The sequence below is a fragment of the Sander vitreus genome, chromosome 18 (genome assembly GCF_031162955.1).
Source record: "Sander vitreus isolate 19-12246 chromosome 18, sanVit1, whole genome shotgun sequence".
Taxonomy (NCBI): Eukaryota; Metazoa; Chordata; class Actinopteri; order Perciformes; family Percidae; genus Sander; species Sander vitreus.
In genome coordinates this window covers 5,529,810-5,550,608 of record NC_135872.1, presented here as the reverse complement: position 1 = coordinate 5,550,608, position 20,799 = coordinate 5,529,810, and the positions used below count along the sequence as shown (strand labels likewise).

Here is a 20,799-nt window from a genome sequence, read left to right as displayed (position 1 = left end):
CCTGAAGTCAGCACAGAGTTGTTTCCCCTCCTCTGGTTGGAAACAAACCAAAAATCATACGTGAATTCACGAGATCTCGTGGGTCCTCGTGACTTCAGCTGTCAGTCATGGCCGCAGCCGTTCCGCAACAAATCCGGACCTGGTGGGTATAGAAGGACGGCGGAGCACGGAGTCAACACGCAGCGCAGCCGATCCGCAGGTATTGGAAATTGCAGGTAAGTGTTACGCAACTCTAAGCTGGTCTTCTATGGTTGGTCATCTGCTCCAGGCAGGCAAGACTGGAGTGTTTTTTTAACATTTGAAGCCTTTATCTGTGATTTGTGATGATAGAAAGTGCTGCTATATTCTATTAGTGTCCACTGCTAACAACAGAAGCTGCGTGCTAACCATTGACTAAAATATTTACAGTCTATGGTGCTAACGCAAGACAGCTGTAATCTTGTCGGCCAATGTTGGTCATTTCTTCCCAATTTCTGGTCACATTACTGCTGGAAAATGTCCGGTGGTTTAGTATTTGGTTTAGAAGACTTTATTGGTGATTTTTCAAAGTAGAAAGTCCTGCCATATACTCTGTTGCATTCAGTCTCAGGCTCCGGAGTGAAACAACACAGAGGAGAATCAGAGACTCGGAGACATGCACTGACCAGTCAGAGCAGACTGGGCTTTTTCAGGAGGGAGGGCTTAAAGAGACAGGCGCTCCTACAGACCATTTCATACAGAGGGTGACTACAGGTGCAGCAGCCATGGGCAGTATGACTAAAATAAAGTGTTTGTTATACATTAAAGCATGTGAACATGTTCTAGTAGAATCACTAAATACAAGTATGAACCTAAAAATGCTATATAATAGGTGCACTTTAATGCAAAAGAAAGGATTACAGAGGGGCCAGATCTTAGTCTAGATCCTTAATAACGTAATTATAGCCTGAGGTATTACAGTTTTAATTGTCGATTTAAGTGAAACTGATTTCCAGAATAAAGTCTTATCATTTTGAGAGACAAAAAGCAGAAATATGAAAATATGTTGAATGTCTTTGTCCAGAAAAAGCTGGAGTGGTGGAAAGTAACAAAGTACATTTACACAAATATTGTACTGAAGTACAATTTTGAAGTACCTAAGACTAAAGCATGTAATGAATTCTATAGCATTTTGACACAAAACTTGAAATTTTTTTTGCATTATTCAACTCTTCAATTTTTTTGTTACAGTAGAGTAATATTTATAGAAAATCTGTTGGTTTGATAATTACACACATCAATATACAACTGCCTTTAACACACACACAAAAAGGAAATTTAATCGGGGCGGATAAGATTGTTGGTCAGGACAAATAGCTCGACATTTACTTAGGACATCATCTGTATTTAACCTGCATATTACCTGTAGATACAACACAAGCTTCACAGGGATCAGATTAATGCAAACAATACAAAATAGTCCACCCAAAAAAAGCTAGAAAGACTCATCATAAATACGCAGTATTATAGTTCCAGCATTGTCAGTGTGCAGTTTTGACTGGTTGCCAGTAACAGATCAACACAAGTGGAACAAGTTTCTGATTGAGGTTCCATCATTCTCATGACATGCTTTTGAGTTTATTCAGTAGTCAGTAATTTGAACATTTTGGCATCAGTTTTAGACACTTTATTGGCAGCTTAATGGCCAGACCAGGATGTAAAAAAACAAACAAAACATTTGAAATTTAGTCTCTACATTTGTGTCTGAGAAATGATATTTTTGTCACATGTTTGAATAGTTTCCTTGTGACTTAGGTAGGTCCCCTCCTGAACGGGCAGTGTGGGATTCTTGTATTCGTAGTACTCCACTATGGGGTATGTGACGACGGTGAGCAGCAGAACGCTCAGCAGGATGTACAGTTTATACTCCAGGCATATGAAGGTGCTGTAGGCAAAGGCGATAACGAATCCGAGTGACTCCCACATACGATAGTTGGCAAATGCTGCCTCTTTGTGCCGGGGGAAGAGGATGCCGTAAAGAGCTGCAGGACAGAAAGTAAGAAATTTAAAGACAAATGTGTTGATAGAACAAACAAAATACAGATGATTTTGCTTTACAAGTGGTGAGGCAAGAGGGAAGCTTATTGAGGGACCAAAAATGAAAAAAAGGGTTTATCCTCCGGGGAGAATGAATGTGCTTAGTCATTATACAGTTCAAGACTGATGGGAGTTTCTTACCGTTGGTCTGAGTTTGCCAAATAGCGTCTGCCATTCCCCACAGAGCAGGAAACACAAAGAAGACAGGCAGCTCGTCAGGATGAGGCCTCCAGAACAAAAGAACCATGATACAGGCAAAATTGACCAGTGCAGCTGAAAATAGACACACATGTGAATGTCAGCAGTTCATTTACATCACGTTTTCCACACAGTACATGTAATGTTTAGTTCCTATTTATTGTATAATTATATGTATAAAAGCAGTGGTGGAATGTAACTAAGTATACTTAATCAAGTACTTATGTATAAATTTGAGGTACATTTTATGAATCTTTATACTTCTACTCCACTGCATCTCAGAGGTAATTATTGTACTTTTTATTCCACTACATCTGTCTGACAGCTTTAGTTACTTTACAGACTATACGTTGTCATCCCCTTCCTGTCCAGTAAAAACCATGTATCTCCAGATGTGTTGATGTTGTGGATGAAGTGTTCCTTTATGTTGAGAAAATTCCCCTACTTCTTAAACCTACATTGTGTAATTGTTTGACCTGATTCTTAGTAAAAACCCCTTTGTTCTTTCACAAATATGTGCTCATTCATGTGTAATTACTTCCACCAACTAATCAAAGTATTCTCGTAAGCGTAGAATCTGACATTCAGAATCATTCAGAATACATACGAGGGACTCGCTCGAATGACGGCAGCCATGTAGCGCCTCCATCTTTACAATACATTAGCCCTCTTACACCTATTGGCACCGTGACCAATGCCAGGGGGAGATTACTCGCCAGGGAAGCGAAAAAGAGAATTAAAACGACAACACGACAGGCAAAGCAACAAGACCAAAGTTAATACTGGAGTGGCTAGAACAGCTGCGTGTAAACGATGGAGAGAGCTAATTTCGGGTTCGGCCACCGTAAGAGAAAGGGCTATAAAGTAATATTCAGTTGGTTGTCATATACAATTTCACCGCTAGATGGGAGAAATTCTAACACAATGTAGCTTTAAGCTAAATAAAGTCTTTAAAAAGCCTCTTGGATCAGCTGGTAAATGCATCGTCACAAAGCTGAAAACAGGGCTGTTTTTCTGACACATCTGAATACTACTCTCTTCTTAACCACAAATGTATGAGGAGGACAAAGTCAATGCTTTATTAGGCTATTTACCCAGCAAGAAGAGTGCTGCTCTCCCTGTGTACCGAGCGAGTCTTCCAAAGAGAAAGGAGGAAAGAGAGTTAGTGGCTCCAAAGCACATCATCACATAGCCAACGAAATGGATCCCCAAAGCACACGTCACATAGTTCTGCAAAGAAACACAACATGGATTTACAAAGCAGAGTATTTCTACATCTAATATCTCACATATAAATAAATACTTACAGATATTCAGTTAGTAAAGTTTTTTTTATTTAAGTGAGGTGCATTGTGGGTAATGTAAGCACCAGATTTTGACAAGTACAGTAAGAGGAATGTTAAAAAAGATGATTCATCTGGTTCTGCTGCATAAATGTTGATGACTTTTTGTCCATCATGAGTCTGACAACGAGTACTCTTTTAACTACATTTTCAGAGTAGCTTTAGTCTGGATTAACAGAAGTACATTTCCAGGATAATTGCGTACCATCCGGTGCGTGGCTCCCTCACCTTCCGCTCTCTGTGTGTTGCTGTTCTCAAAATCCCTTCACTTCAGGAAACAACAATAAACCTTGAGCTAGCAAGCTACACGCTGAAAATGGCAACTTTTGAGGAAAATTTGGATCGTGCAACAAGGCAGTCCTGCTTGGTTCTTTCAGGGAATGATTGTAAAGATTTACAAAGAATGTTGATGGTATTTCCTCTCTAACTGGGATGTTTTCGGACCTATTGGCGGGATTGCTGTGGACAAAGTACACACGGCGATACACTGGTAAGAGACAATGAGGTTTAACCATGTATCCAGCTAATGTAAATGGCTCACGTTACTGTATTGTGTGAACAGTTCACTTCATTTAATATTGTAGGTGGCATTTTACTTTTGCGGGATGTTCCACCAAAACAACTTCCTTCTCCCGAGACTATTTAGCAGAGCCGCCGTATCTGTATTCAGAGCTTAGCGCCGCTAAGGACAATTGTGATTGGTTTAAAGAAATGCAAACAACACAGAGCGTTTTTTTCCTCCTTTCCCAGGATGTATGTGTGGTGTAGCTAGACTTTACTCCACAGCAGTGACGGACTGGCCATCTAGAGTTTGGGCAAATTCCAGAAGGGCCGCCCCCTTTTTGGCCACTACTGATAGTCTTTGGTTAATTTTGATGTTATTTTATGCATGCAGCCACAAATATTTTTAGATCGTACTGCAGCGAGGTGCGTGGAAAGATTCACTCGGAAGGCAGAGTTACTAATTTCCAAGCTAGGTTATTGACAAAAATAGGGCTGGTGTGTTGCAAATGACAGGGCCGTTTTTTGACCCCAGTCCGTCATTGCTCCACAGCGCTGTGGAGGTAGGACTGGCAAAGCGAGGCTACATTAGCTGCCATTAGCATAACACACCTGAGTCTCTGACCAAACTGTTGAGGTGCACTGTGGGTAATGTAGTCGCCAGATTTCAAAAAGGAAGAGTGATGTATGGATTAAAGATTATATCTCTGGTCCTGCTGCATCAATGTTTTGTCCATCATGAGTCAGACAACATTAGAAAACTGCAATGCTAAACCAAAGTACTCTTTTAACTACATTTTCAGAGTAGCTTTGACACTTCTTCATGGTTAAAGGTGTGGTGGAATTTCCGGAAACACCATGTTGTGGTATAATGACACTAAGGGAAAGCTTACATGACAGCATCAGCTCATTCATAGGTCACAGGTAAGGGGACGAGAATATTCGGCCAGTCTCTTATAACTAAATATGTTCATGTATAATTATGTTTGTCTCTCTACAGATTCAAGGAGTATGGCAAGCGGCATGATAAGGGGATGTTTTGTTGTCTTTGTTGTTTGTCTCTTTTTGGAGTTCAGTGGGCCTGCCACATTTAGCATACTTCCCAGAAAGAGAGAGAGAGAGAGGCTCAACTAAGGCTTTAGCATTTGTGTTTAGGCGCCTGCAATTTTCTTTGTTATTTCTCCCATTGAAATCAATACACTCAGACCTGCCGCTAGTCTCCTAAAGAGGCGTGGCAGTGGCGGAGCCCATGTGACACAGATACAGGAAACAAGCTTGAGTTGGGGCGTCTCGGTTCTAAACTGTCTCTGGCAGTACCTATGTAACTGGGCTACCAGCCAGTCAGAAGCAGAGTAGGGCGGGCCCTGACAAGCAAGCTAGTGTGATCCAAAACAAACCCACGAGTCTGGTCCCGAAACAACTCGACTGGAACAACTGGAGCAAGACGTTTCAGAGTGGTAAGTTATTTAAATGTAAACAAATCTTTCATAGTCTTTCATACGTAACGTTTTAATTCTGAACTGTCTCCTGGATAGGCGATACAACTATCTGAACTCTTCAGGCCTCCGCTCTAACTAGCTTGGTTTGAGGGCGTGCCACGCTAGCAGCTAGGCAAGCTATACCATGTGTTACAAAGTGACGCCAAATGACGCGTTTGTCTCTGAAGTAAAGGCTGGACTACAATAGAGCTGTTTGGAGCAGTTTGTGAACAGTGTTTTCTGTTGGAGATGGTAAGTCCCTTTGGGGTGGACTTTGGGCTTTTTCACTTTGTAAACCTATAACATGCACAAAAAGATATATAACACAACAGAGGAAAGTGAAAAAACCAAAAAGCATAATATGAGCACAGCTAAACGTAACGCCTTCAGCATGAGTTTAAATACACCTTCAGGAAGACAGGAACTTCAGAGAGTTGGGACAGCACTGCACATCAACACATCATGGTTAAACTGTACTGCCTGCTTAATTGTCTCCTCAATTGAGCATTCATTAAATGCTCTTGTGTAATTCATCAAAGTCTCCCAAACCTCCTTCACGTATGTGAAATGAGTTGTGCTGCTCATGAGTTTTTCCTTAACAAAAGGGAGAATTACTCAGCACTTAGACACTATAAGACTTTCACAAAAGTCTGGCTGACAATGTGTGTTACTCAGGCAATAATTCATGTTTTGGAGACCTCCTCACCTTGGTGTACTCCCCAGAGAGGAAGCTCTGTTCGAAGCCGCTGTACATGGTGAGAGGGATGAGGGTCACCAGCCTCCAGTCCTTCAGCAGTCTGAACGTGGCCAGGAAGGTGTGGCAGAACGGCTCCCGGTTCCCACGAAACTGACTGGACTGCTCCTGGTCAATGTTGTCCAGAAACACCCCCACGATGAGCATGGCCAGCACACCCACGCCTGCCACACAACAAAGGGCAGACAACACTGGCTGTTACAGATACGATAGCTATTATGGTCTGAGAGTGTATTCACCTCCGCCCTGCTGACTGAAGGTGTGTTAAAGAATAACTTGTGGTATTTTAATAATCAGAATTTTACCACTCGCTTCACTGTAAAAGTGAGTGGAGAATTTTACCACTCGCTTCACTGTAAAAGTGAGTGGTAACATTTAGGCCTTTAGTTTATATCTATCTCCATCTTATCTCTAGATCTTTATGGAACATCTTTTTGTCTATTACAGTAAACTGGGTGACAATCCTTTCTATATCTATTCTCCGCCAAGAACTGTAAAATTGCTATTTAACCAACATAAGGTGTGCTGTGTTAAAATCTAATCTATATTTATAGGTTTTCTTTTGTCAGAAAGACAGTTAATACTGTATTTCCCAAAACCTGTATGTTCGGGGGACTTTATAGAAACCCCTACACTGTTATGGAAGAGTACCCTTGTTTAGTCTTTGATTGTGATGCCAAATTAAACGCTGGTGTTACCGATGTAACATCCGACGAGTGTCCACACCAGCTGCTGAGCAGGTCTGGTGGTCGTGCTGTTGACGCTGATGTTGAAGCCGCAGTCAGCTGCTCCACAAGTCAGCAGCTGCTCTTCTGGGATGAAATCTGTCAGAATACAAAACAACTCATTTCTCTTAATAATGATTTATACTTTATTAATCCCGCAAGGGAAATTACAATGTTTTCACTCTGTTGTGAGAATACACATTACACACAGACCTGAAATACACACACATGCACTAATGGAGAGATGTCAGAGTGAGGGAGTTGCAGCTGTCAATGGAGCAGTTGGATGTTTGGTGCCTTGCTCAAGAGCACCTTGGCAGTGCCAAGAGGTGAACTGGCACCTCTCCAACTACCAGTCCACCACCATACTTTGGTCCGTATGGGGACTTGAACTAGCGACCCTCCGGTTCACAACCCAACTCCCTACAGACTGAGCTACTGCCATCCCGAACATAAATGTTGAAATATATAAAGAAATACTCTTTACTAACATAAAGTAAGAGGAGAGCTGTAGCCAAATACAAATTTGTCATGTTGGAAAGGCTTTTTGTTTCTGGGTAAATTGTATTTAATTCCCTTTTAGGACAAAAGCTTCCCACCAAAATGGCAAAAGTCAAGCTTGTCCAGGCTATTGTAAAGATATGCTTTGATATAAAGAGATGGTAAACAAAACAACACTTCAAAATGAAAGTATGAATATTTCAGAATAAAACGGATCATTTTGTATATAGATTTCCATCAATTGCCTATTTTATGGAGCATTGTATGGTTAAATATTGTAAATGTTGTCAGATGTGTTTCTTTTGTTATTAGGCGCCGATTTCAAAGAGAAAACACTGATAATAAATAAAGACATCTCATAGACACTCATAGAGTCAAAGGCCTGTTTTGAACATTTCCTCTAAACTCTAAATACATTTGAATTATTTAACTTGTGTTGTCTTCCCTTCAACCTTGAAAAAAACACTTTTTTTGACGCCTTTTTTTCACAGTTTGTTTTTGCTTTTTCCAACATTTTAAATTTTTTAATTTTTCGTCTACACATCAGCGCTTATTTCTACGTCCCATATTTTCTGATATAAAACAAAAATTTAAAACGGGTCAATGTGACCCGAAGTCAACACAAGGGTTAAGATATTAAACAAATGTCTGTCTAACCAGTCTGCCCTGCAAATAAAAATGAAATATATGTATATAGCTTTGTCTTGTTGTTCTTCCCAGAAATGCACCTCAACAAGTGCCCGTCATCATATAAACTGATAAGCTAGAGAGCATCAACACCAATAATAATAAATGATACACTGCAACATCATCCACTCTGAGCACACACCCTCTCATTTTCTCTTTCAATTGAGCCCATAAAACGGTTTGTAAGCCAGCAGTTAGACCTTGCACTAGTGGGTTTGTTTAGCAGTATCAGCTGCACACAGGATTTACACAAGTACTGTACTTAAGTACAATTTGGAAGTACTTGAGTGTTTCCATTTTCTGCTACTTCTACTCCTACTTGACTACATTTCAGAGGCATACACTGTTCTTTTTGCTCCACTTCATTTCTTTCATAACTTTAGTTACTTTGCAGATTCAGATCAATATTACAAAATATAATTAAGAAATAAACTATGATGTTTTATTATATGAAAACAAAGCATTCATTCATTGATCCCTGTGGGGAAATTCATAAAGTTATTAAAATTAGCTGCAACATCATTAAAGTAATGAACACATCAATGGATCAATAATTTATACGGTAATATATATGATTCTGAAGTGGGCCATTCTGCATAATGAGTACTTTTACTTTTAAGTATATTTTGATACTAATACTCAAGTAGAATTCTGATTTCAGGACTTAAACTTGTAACAGAGTATTTCTACACTGTGGCATTTCTACTTTTACTTAAAATATTTGAGTACTTCTTCCATCAGTGTTGACTTTGACAAACACTGCAGTTCATTAAAGTAGCCATATTATGCTCATTTTCAGGTTCATAATTGTAATTTGAGATTGTATCAGAATAGGTTTACATGGTTTAATTTTCAAAAAAACATATTTTTGTTGTACTGCACATTGCTGCAGATCCTCTTTTCACACTGTGTTCAGGTCTCTGTTTTAGCTACAGAGTGAGACCTCTCAACTTCTGTAACATCTTTGTTGTCAGTCGCACATGCTCAGTAGCTAGGTAAGGATTACATGAGCTAGCTAGCTGTTTCTCCAACTTCGATCAGTACAAGGCAGGATTAGCTGGGAGACTTCTTCTAAACGAGGGCACATTTCCAACTTTGATGGAATACCTGCAGAACAGGGACATGTAAGTCGATCTATACAATTTATTTTGTAGATTAGGGTGAATTTGTGTGTGTTGTAGCAGTGTTTTGCCATTGAGAACGAGCTAACGGTTAGCCCCCTTGGCCCCTCGTCTCGGCTAGTGACGTAGAAAGCCGTGCAGATTTTGAACAGCTCACCCGGAGACTGAAGGCAGGACACATTCAGAAACCGTATCTCACTCAAAACAGCATGGGTGGGTTTTTTTTTCAAAGTTTGTATGCGCGTGAAAGAACCAGAGACACAAAATAACACCCCAAATCCCAGAAAAAGGGTTTTTTTTCATAATATGGGCACTTTAAGCTTCTGTCTTCAGACATACAGTCTCAAATATCTAATAGAATATATCTCCAGTTTAAACAGGGGTAAACCAATGGGCTGTCAAAGGGCATTTTGATTTAACAGGACAGGCAGGAAGGCGGGATCTTTGACATTGTCTTGACTTTATTGTCTATTACTTTACAGTGCAGCAGGTCACCAATGAAGATGGACCAGGAAGTAGTAGTAGATTTCCAGCAAGTTCATGTGCCCATCTCATGGCACAATCATGTTACACTCCTGTCCAAAGAATATTCACTATTTGTTTCCTGTTGACTTCTATTGAAGGCAGCATCACAGAATAATTCATTGGGTTTCCTGTTTTGGTGAGATCTCCAGAGGTCAGAGTTCACCTTTGTTCCACTCTGACCGTGTGGATGGGCATGGACAGCCAATAATAAACTCTGTTTGGAAATGGAGAACTCTATTTTACTTCTTTACATGGTAACCACCACTTCTCCGGGAACCATCACCTTATCGTGGTGGAGAGGTTTGTGTGTCCCTATGAACCTGAGGGCTGTGTTGTCTGGAGCTTTGTGCTCCTGGTAGGGTCTCCCAAGGCAAAGTGGTCTCAGGTGAGGGGCCAGACAAAGAATGGTTCAAAAATCCTATGAAAAATCGAGGAAGGGATGAAGTGACCCTGCCCGGAGGAAGCCCGGGGCCCCCGTCTGGAGCCAGGCCCAGATGGAGGGCTCGTCAGCGAGCGTCTGGTGGCCGGGTTTGCCACGGAGCCCGGTCGGGCACAGCCCGAAAAAGCTACGTGGCGGACATCCCTCCATTCCATGGGCCCACCACCTGTGGGAGGAACCGCTGGGGTCGGGTGCGCTGCCACATGGGTGGCAGTGAAGGTCAGGGGCCTCGACGGACCAGACCCGGGCAGCAGAGGCTGGCTCTGGGGGACGTGGAATGTCACCTCTCTGTGGGGGAAGGAGCCGGAACTTGTGCGGGAGGTGGAGCGCTACCGGTTAGATCTGGTGGGGCTTACCTCTACGCACAGTCTTGGTTCTGGAACCATACTCCTGGATAGGGGTTGGACTCTTTTCTTCTCCGGAGTTGCCCAGGGTGTGAGGCGCCGGGCGGGTGTGGGGATACTCACAAGCCCCCGGCTGAGCGCCGCTACGTTGGAGTTTAACCCGGTGGATGAGAGGGTCACCTCCCTACGCCTGCGGGTTGTGGGGGGGGGAACTCTGACTGTTGTTTGTGCATATGCACCAAACAAGAGTTCAGAGTATTCGGCCTTCTTGGAGACCTTGAGTGGAGTCCTGCATGGGGCTCCAGTCGGGGAATTCCATAGTTCTGCTGGGGGGACTTCAACGCGCACGTGGGTAATGATGGAGACACATGGAGAGGCGTGATTGGGAGGAACGGCCTCCCTGATCTAAACCAGAGTGGTTGTTTGTTGTTGGACTTCTGTGCTAGTCATGGATTGTCTATAACGAACACCATGTTCGAACATAGGGATGCTCATAAGTGTACTTGGTACCAGAGCACCCTAGGCCAAAGGTCAATGATCGATTTTATAATCATTTCATCTGATCTGAGGCCATATGTTTTTGGACACTCGGGTGAAGAGAGGGGCGGAGCTGTCAACCGATCACCATCTGGTGGTGAGTTGGGTCAGGGGGTGGGGGAAGACTCTGGACAGACCTGGTAAGCCCAAACGGGTAGTGCGGGTAAATTGGGAACGTCTGGAGGAGGCCCCTGTCCGACAGACTTTCAACTCACACCTCCGGCGGAGCTTTTTCAGTGCATCCCTGTGGAGGCTGGGGGGCATTGAACCTGAGTGGACAATGTTCAAAGTTTCCATTGCTGAAGCTGCGGTGAGGAGCTGTGGTCTTAGGGTCTTAGGTGCCTCAAGGGGCGGTAACCCACGAACACCGTGGTGGACACCAGTGGTCAGGGAAGCCGTCCGACTGAAGAAGGAGTCTTTCCGGGATATGTTATCCCAGACGACTCCGGAGGCAGTTGCAAGGTACCGAAGGGCCCGAAGGGCTGCAGCCTCTGCCGTGAAAGAGGCAAAGCAGCGTGTGTGGGAGAAGTTCGGAGAAGACATGGAGAAGGACTTTCGGTCGGCACCAAGGTACTTCTGGAAAACCGTTCGCCACCTCAGGAGGGGGGAAGCGGGGAACCATCCAAGCTGTGTACAGTAAGGATGGGGACGCTGTTGACCTCAACTGAGGAGGTAATAGGGCGGTGGAAGGAGCACTTTGAGGAACTCCTAAATCCGACTAATACGCCTCTATGGTAGAGGCAGAGCTGGAGGATGAGGGGGGGATTGGCATCAATTTCCCTGGTGGAGGTTGCTGAGGTAGTTAAACAACTCCACAGTGGCAAAGCCCCAGGAATTGATGAGATCCGTCCAGAAATGCTTAAAGCTCTGGGTGTGGAGGGGTTGTCTTGGTTGACACGCCTCTTCAACATTGCGTGGAAGTCTGGGGACGGTGCCTAAGGAGTGGCAGACCGGGGTGGTGGTTCCCCTTTTTAAAAGGGGGACCAGAGGGTGTGTGCCAATTACAGGGGTATCACACTTCTCAGCCTCCCGGTAAAGTCTACTCCAAGGTGCTGGAAAGGAGGGTTCGGTCGATAGTCGAATCTCAGGTTGAAGAGGAACAATGCGGATTCCGTCCTGGTCGTGGAACAACGGACCAGATCTTTACTCTCGCAAGGATCCTGGAGGGAGCCTGGGAGTATGCCCAACCAGTCTACATGTGTTTTGTGGATCTGGAGCAGGCGTATGACCGGGTGCCCCGGGAGATACTGTGGGAGGTGCTGCGGGAGTACAGGGTGAGGGGGTCCCTTCTCAGGGCCATCCAATCTCTGTACGACCAAAGCGAGAGCTGTGTCCGGGTTCTCGGCAGTAAGTCGGACTCGTTTCAGGTGAGAGTTGGCCTCCGCCAGGGCTAGCGCTTTGTCACCAATCCTGTTTGTAGTATTTATGGACAGGATATCGAGGCGTAGTCGGGGTGGAGAGGGGTTGCAGTTCGGTGGGCTGGGGATCTCATCGCTGCTTTTGGCAGATGATGTGGTCCTGATGGCATCATCGGCCTGTGACCTTCAGCACTCACTGGATCGGTTCGCAGCCGAGTGTGAAGCGGCTGGGATGAGGATCAGCACCTCTAAATCGGAGGCCATGGTTCTCAGCAGGAAACCGATGGAGTGCCTTCTCCAGGTAGGGAATGAGTCCTTACCCCAAGTGAAGGAGTTCAAGTACCTTGGGGTCTTGTTCGCGAGTGAGGGGACAATGGAGCGGGAGATTGGTCGGAGAATCGGCACAGCAGGTGCGGTATTACATTCAATTTATCGCACCGTTGTGACGAAAAGAGAGCTGAGCCAGAAGGCAAAGCTCTCAATCTACCGGTCAGTTTTTGTTCCTACCCTCACCTATGGTCATGAAGGCTGGGTCATGACCGAAAGAACAAGATCCAGGGTACAAGCGGCCGAAATGGGTTTCCTCAGGAGGGTAGCTGGCGTCTCCCTTAGAGATAGGGTGAGAAGCTCAGTTATCCGTGAGGAGCTCGGAGTAGAGCCGCTGCTCCTTTGCGTCGAAAGGAGCCAGTTGAGGTGGTTCGGGCATCTGGTAAGGATGCCCCCTGGGCGCCTCCCTAGGGAGGTGTTCCAGGCACGTCCAGCTGGGAGGAGGCCTCGGGGGAGACCCAGGACTAGGTGGAGGGATTATATCTCTAACCTGGCCTGGGAACGCCTCGGGATCCCCCAGTCGGAGCTGGTTAATGTGGCCCGGGAAAGGGAAGTTTGGGGTCCCCTGCTGGAGCTGCTACCCCCGCGACCCGACCCCGGATAAGCGGATGAAGATGGATGGATGGATGGATGGATACATGGTAACCGTGACTCATCTCATCCTTTTTCGGGGCTGAATGCAGTTCAACAGAAGACTAATGTGACTGAAGACAAAACATCACAGGTTACGCTTTATGTAGGTTTCTGAATGTTTTTCATTTTTTACTAGAGTATCACATAACTCTAGATTCAACAGCTGTTTGCTGAACTTAAAATATGAAATGCAGTGGTGGAAGAAGTACTCAGATCATTCACTGAATTAGAAGTAGAAATACCATGGTCCAAAGTAAAAGGCCTGAATTCAAAATGTTAAAACTGGCTCCTTACAGTGAAATATTATTACAGAATATTATATTATTCTGTTTGTTTTTTTATCACTAATGGAGACATGTAGGAGCATTTTATTGTTGAAGTTTGTCAATGTGGAGCCAACTTTATAGATACTCTGTATACTACTGGGTAGATCAGTTATATAGTACTGCATCATATCATATAAGCATATTATGTGATTTTTATATGTAAAAAGTAACTATAAGTGTCAAAGAAATATAGTAGAGTAAAACAAAAGTACAATATTTCCCTTTTGAAATGTAGTGGAGTGGAAGTGTAAAGTAGCATAGAATGAGTAAAGTACAAGTATGTACAGCACTTAAGTAAATGTATTTAGTTATATTAGTTAGTGTAGTTTTCACAATAAATCAATTAATAAACTAATTCAACCAGCTATTCATTAGTTCAGATTACTCAGAATATTGTGAGAAAATTGTGTTGTCCTTGGTTCAAATTTGACCCGTTTGCAAAGTTTCTATATTAGAAATTTGGGTTCAACCAAACAAAAAAAAATAACATGGATGGTTCCATTCAATGCTCTTCGCAAGTAAAATGAATGATCAGTTCACTACTTTCATTGAGTTTTGGGTAGTTGGGGAAACAGCGAAAAAGGGACAAAAAAAAAGTGTTCATTTTCAATTTGACCCAGGAGGACAACAAGTTCATAGCCAACGGGAAGACAACACAAGGGTTAAGACAGTTTGTATTAAAGTGGGTTTATTTTCACACATGTATCACTAACATCTCGTCTCCCTACCTATGTTGGTGTCCTGTCCAAAGATGAGCGACGACATGAGGTTTCCCCACACAGCAGACGACTGAAAGATGAAAAAGAAGATGCCAAAGTATTGGTTGATGACGTCAGATCCTTTTTTGCCGTCCTTGGAAGCTTGCATGTTGCCGGAGATGGTCAGGTAGGTGCATTTAGCCGACCACAGAGGAGAGCCACCCAAACCCAGGATCACTGAGGTGGGCATGAGGGTGTACCTGTGGGAAGGAGCACAGGGGAGTTCATTTTCCTAATGCTTTTGTTAACACTTTTAGCTCTTTCACGGCAGAACAAAAAGAGCAGCCATAATTGCAGACTGATCTGAACTGGCAGTAGTTCTAGCAGTAGTAGTGATAATATAAAAAAAGTCGCTGTGGCAGCATTTAACAATAGCTCCTGTAGGAATATGTTATGAAGAGTATGTGTGTATGTGTTAAGTTGCAAAAGAGCTGTGTGCAGTCAAATCGAGGAAAACGTGCTCTGGTTTATTGGCATTTCTTTAAATCAATCACAATAGTCTTGGGCGGAGTGTTGTGTCTTTAATAGTAATGCTGTGATGCTGTATGAAGAGGAATCCGCTGACACTGATCTCGATTATGAAAAGGTTTATTACAATCAAAGATTCAGCATCAATTTTACAAACTCCTGCAGAGAGCTTGGACCAACTCGAATTCTTCCAATAAGTCGTTCTGAAGTTCTGCGGTTAACACATGGCCTCCAGCACTACTGTCAAAAATCTAGGAGTTATTTTTGATCAGGATATATCCTTTAACGCCCACTTAAAACAAACCTCTAGAACAGCCTTTTTTCTCCTTGGTAACGTTAACATTCGCCTAGACCGGCGAGGGAAGGTGTGTAGCCACAGTCATGACGCACTGCCTCCCTATCTCGGCTTCTCTTCATAGAAAGCGTACTATATTTAGGGTATGAGGAGTTGCAGCGTTCGCCTAGACCGGTGGGGGTGGGTGTGTAGCCACAGTCATGGCGCACCCCCACCCTATCTCTGCTTCTCCCCATAGAAAGCTTACATATACTTAGGGAGTAATGAGTCGCAGCGTTAGCCTAGACCAGCAGGGGGAGGGTGTGTAGCCACAATCACGGAACACAGCCTCCCTATCTTCCCTTCTCTGCAGCTCTTAGTTATTATTATCGGTTATAGTTCTAGACTACCGGGGTACCTCTTGGACACACTGAGCTTCTCTCTCCTCTCTCTTTCCATCTGTGTGTATTCGTGTCACAGAAATTAATGTTACTAACATAGCTCTGGGGAGCTTATTCCCCGGAATCCTTATGTTTTTTTTCTGCCCAGCATCATCATCTTGGATCATGATGGCACCTACATCATGGTGGCAGCTGTCGCCGTGGTCATGCCCTACGCCCTGCTGTGCCCTATTAAACCCTGCTACGCACTGCAATGCCCAGCTTCGACTTGCTATGTCCGGCCAATGCCCTGCCACGCCCTGTTACGCCCTGCTGTGCTCTACGACACCATGAACTATTATAACTATTACAATATCTTTATTGTGACTATTATTGCCACTGTTCATCATACCCCCAACCGGCACCTTCAGACACCACCTACCAAGAGCCTGGGTCTGTCCGAGGTTTCTTCCTAAAAGGGAGTTTTTCCTCGCCACTGTCGCACTTACGCTCATGCATGCTCTTTTGGGAATCACTGGAATTGTTGGGTCCTTGTAAATTATAGAGTGTGGTCTAGACCTACTCTATCTGTAAAGTGTCTCGAGATAATTCCTGTTATGATTTGACACTATAAATAAAATTGAATTGAATTGAAATGGTATATATTCTGTGCATTTAGTGGGAGGGTGTATGTATGAGTTGAGATAAAGGTCAGCCACGAGTGTCCTATACGTGGACCAGGAGAAACAGAGTCACTTTCGTTTTAGGGCCCCTCTGCTAATGTCATCAACCTTACCACATGATCTCATAACAACGTATGTTCTCATACATTGTTAAACATGGGTTTCCTGTAGGCCTCTCCAGGGTCATAGGTTAATTGTGTCTAAACTTGTTATTTAGCTGTAGAATGACATAATACATATTTGCCAGGACATATACTTATCAGGGCCCCTTTCCTGTTATCTCCCAGACCCAACATCTACATCCGCTCTCATGTACAGGGCTCCAACTCGCTCACCATGACCTCAATAACATATTACAATATGGAATACATTGGGATACATGCAAACTTGATTAAAACTTAAGTCAAAGTGTAAATCGTCAGATACTACAGGAGCTAAGCACCGGAGAAAAGCTGCGGTGTCGCTGCAAAATAGCCTCGGGAAGGAACTTGTTTTGGTGAAACGTGTATGTTTAAAAGTTGTTTAGTCATGCAACAGAAAACTCAGATTGGACAGATAGTCTAGCTAGCTGTCTGGATTTAATCTGCAGAGATCTGAGAAAAGGTTAACCATAGTCCTCATAAATCCACCGGAGTTTAAAATGCCAACACAAAGGAAGCCCGAGGCAACAGATATCCGACCTAAATTAGTGAAATTTGGCGGATTTTCCGGCAGCAACGGAGCAATCCCGGAAGTGGAACGTCAAGGATATAGACTAAAACAAGAGTAACCTAGATGCCCCCCCCCCCCCAAAACTGTGTTTTTAAACCCAATTTACACACAATTTTAACCTGGACTTCTGTCTTTTGACATTAAACAAACTACACTACAAATCACCAAATCAATGCTCATTAAATTGGTAGTATTCAGTATGCATTGAGACTTCTGCGAAGGGTTTAACCCTGGTGGGATGCAGCTTGGTGTGGGAGCCCATCGGCCAGAACTGGCCCACCAAAGGGTCCAATCAGGCCCACTGGATGACTTTTCAAAGTGTGAAAAATGCAGAGAAGTAATTAATTCCAATTCCAAATTAAATTTAAATTTACATCTTTAATCTTAGAAATTCTGAGTTTTTTTATTGGAATATTACCCCTCTCTCCCGGGTCCATAACATTATTTTTTTCTTCGTACAGTGGCCTTAGAATGCTGTCGTAGCAGAAGCAACTTGCGTTTGCCAACATCAAGCTGACAAGAAACTCTGGCAAATAAAGTTTCTGGTCTTTCTGGAGTGGTTTACTGGTCTGGCCCACTTGAGATCAAATTAGAGGTATGTGGCCCATTAGCTAAAATGAGTTTGACACCCCTGTATTACACCAAGTTACATTTAAGTGAGCTGGTTTACATTCAGAAATCATCTGAGCCTAGTTTTTTTGTCTGTGTTTAAATGCTCAATTTGGGAATTGAATTTGTGGTACTCACATTATTTAAAACTACATTAAAACATTTTAACAGCATTGGAGTGGAGGCAAACATCTGAGAGATGGATACCAAAAAAATCTGTCCACATAAAATGAAAGCTTTCGGCATGTAAGTGAGAAAAGACTGTGTTTTTTGTCATTTGGGTGAACCAACTTTCAACCATGGTCATTAAATATGTCGGTGCCCTAACCAAACACCACCAGGCTTCATGACAGATCTAACAGCCACGTTCCCTGATTGACTGATTACCATCCCGGGTAGAGGTTTCCAAAGGAGTAGGAGACGTAGCAGGCCATGCCAGCAACAATGGTCCATTTACAGCCCAGGTTTTTGATCATGAGGGGAGGCAGGAACATGGAGGAGATGATGATGGAGGCGTAGATGATGCTCAGAGACACCACGCCCATCCCCTGCTCTGCATTCAGACTGCTCTGCACACACAGGGACGGACAACGGGCCACGTGTTAGAAAACAGTTTTGTCCGAGTGGTTCTTAAAGTTATAGTGAGTAGTTTCTGTCTCCCCCAAGAGGAATCTAAGTAATGACAACAAAACTGTCAGCGAGTCCACATGATACAAGCCTTCAGTGATCGCGCACAGCTAGTAGGAGGACACGGAGGGTTAAAAAAACATGATGGACACTTCAGAAGAGGTCATTATCGTCACTCGAGTTTCTGCGCATGAAGGTCGCCGGACGACACAATCTTCTGAACATAGCCAGACTGAGAAATACAGAGAGAGTTGTGTGGAGCTGATAGTCTTAATTAGCTTTGTAGCAACTCATTTGGCAACGGCTTGAATGTAACAGACGTTCATTATTATAAAAAAGTTACACACTAAAGCTTTAAGTGAGCCTCGATGTTAGTGAAGGGAAGGTCGCTTCAGTACTGATTTCAATAAAGGCAATTCTTTAAAAATACCTTCACTCCATCGATTCAAGGTTGGAAGGTATTGCATCAATTTATAACATATACAATATACATATACATTCTTGTACAACATATCAGAAGTTCTGTAGAAGTAGCTGATTTATAACATTTTAACGAGCTAAATATAGAAATATGTATAGTATTTCACACAGACACACAAGTTATCTTTTCAAAGTGCTTCACAGAAGACAACAAAACAAAAAGATGTATTAAATAAATTCTAAGTATGATTATAATAAAGAGCATTCATTCTTGAAAAACAAACGTGTTTTTTAGAAGAAATCTAGACAAAAATGTCAGAAGATCATGTTATGGACCAGTCAGTAAATTAAGGAGGTCTTTTCATATAAAAAAATCATTAAGAACCCAGTGAATAATGCACATAAGGCATTTTTTTAATTATTATCATCAATAGTTCCTTTTATTACGTTTCCATCCATGAATCAACCCGTCAATAAATCCCAAAAATGAAGTTTCATCATACTTTCATGAGGTATGGTGTTTCAAATAAATACTTAATTTGATTTAAGTTAAAAGTTAAGGACATTAAAGGGTTAAAATAAATGTTCTTATTTAATAAAATTGTAGGGAGACAGGAAACTAACATTAAAACTATTACAAAACCCATTATTTCTCATTTTAAGGGTACATTAAAAGGCTCTTATGCTCACCTATGATTATGAAATGAAATACAGACAAATGTCAATTAATAAAGTTAAGTGCATTTAATGAGTTCATTGTCTATGAAGGAGTCTACATATAAATAACCAATAAGTAACGCTTTAAATGATGCACAAAATACTTTAAAAAAAAGAAATCTCTTAACTAGTTGTTTCTCCATAATTCAAACAATGAATAAACATCTACTTACTTAGTTGCACCTTTTAAAGCATTTTAAATAACACTTAATCTAATTTTAAGGGATACAACTAATACATGTTCTAATATAATTAAATTAAAGGGAGATGGGACCATCCAAAAAATATTATTTCTAATTTTAAGGGTACATTAAAAGGCTTTTGGTCTTTCCGATTAAAGAAAGGAAAATATTTGACCAAAACAAAAACCATTAACATTTGTAACGCTGTAAATGATGCAGAAAAGGTGTCTCTTCATGACTCAACCCAAGATTGAATCCCTTAAAGTCCCCATGATACTAACCTCTACATTTTGGTATTTTTAATCAGAATAGGATTTATTGCCAAGAAAGTAACACTTAAAGGAATTTGCCTTGGTGGTTGGTGCATACATATACATATTAAAAGGAAATAAACAATACTACTACTACTACTACTACTAAACAATGAATATGTAAAATACATGATAACCTTAACAAATGTGTACAATATATCTGTTTAAAAAACTCTTACCTGTAAACTCTGCAGGCCTCCGTAAGCCGTGAACAGAGACAGAAACCCGATAGAGACCACCAACACATTCTTGAAGTTACGGCTGATCATGGCTGCCTCTTAAAAAAAAGAACAAAGAAAACCTCCACAGATTCTCTACTTTACAAAAAAAGAAATAACCTAAGTGGATGTATTTCAGGACTAATGGCTTCGTAGGCTACAGCTGCTGCACTGAGTGAAGTCAGATCTATCTGAAAGTGAACACTTTTTGCAGACTGTGACACACAGAATAATTTGACCTCTGGACTGCTTTCCACATGTTAATTGTGCACCTCCCTTCACCTACCTTCTTTTACTCCGACCCTTCTTTGAATCATTACATATGATGATGAAATGATGCTGAGTAATTAATGAATTAGTCATGACAAAAAAGTTTGCTATGTTAGTGTAATATAATGTAACGTTATCTAGCTTGTTTAATAGCTTGTTGGATAGAAATGCACCCACTACAACTAACATTACCACGGCGATAAGCCTAACGTTATGTGTGTGAACTGATATTAGGGTTAATATTGAAGATCTACAGTTGTGTTTTGCTCAATATGAAGTTAAGTGGCTGATCAGTTAAATATATATCCTCTGTCCCAGA

General features: G+C 42.3%; 1 protein-coding gene and 1 long non-coding RNA gene across 2 annotated transcripts; one reads left to right on the top strand and one right to left on the bottom strand.

Annotated features, from left to right (window-relative positions):
* Nucleotides 1-1,710: 1,710 nt before the first annotated feature.
* Nucleotides 1,711-20,311, bottom strand: unc93a (unc-93 homolog A). Its single transcript, XM_078274529.1, has 8 exons — nucleotides 20,172-20,311; nucleotides 18,123-18,304; nucleotides 14,581-14,810; nucleotides 7,028-7,153; nucleotides 6,282-6,493; nucleotides 3,348-3,483; nucleotides 2,197-2,328; nucleotides 1,711-2,000 (listed from the first exon to the last, which is right to left on the bottom strand). Exons 1-8 carry the CDS (start codon nucleotides 20,259-20,261, stop codon nucleotides 1,711-1,713), a joined length of 1,398 nt encoding a protein of 465 aa, XP_078130655.1. The 5' UTR covers nucleotides 20,262-20,311.
* LOC144533274 (uncharacterized) lies at nucleotides 5,234-6,383 on the top strand. The gene is made up of 3 exons (XR_013503412.1): nucleotides 5,234-5,554; nucleotides 5,633-5,827; nucleotides 6,299-6,383. It is a non-coding gene; the product is annotated as an uncharacterized LOC144533274 (long non-coding RNA).
* Nucleotides 20,312-20,799: the final 488 nt, after the last annotated feature.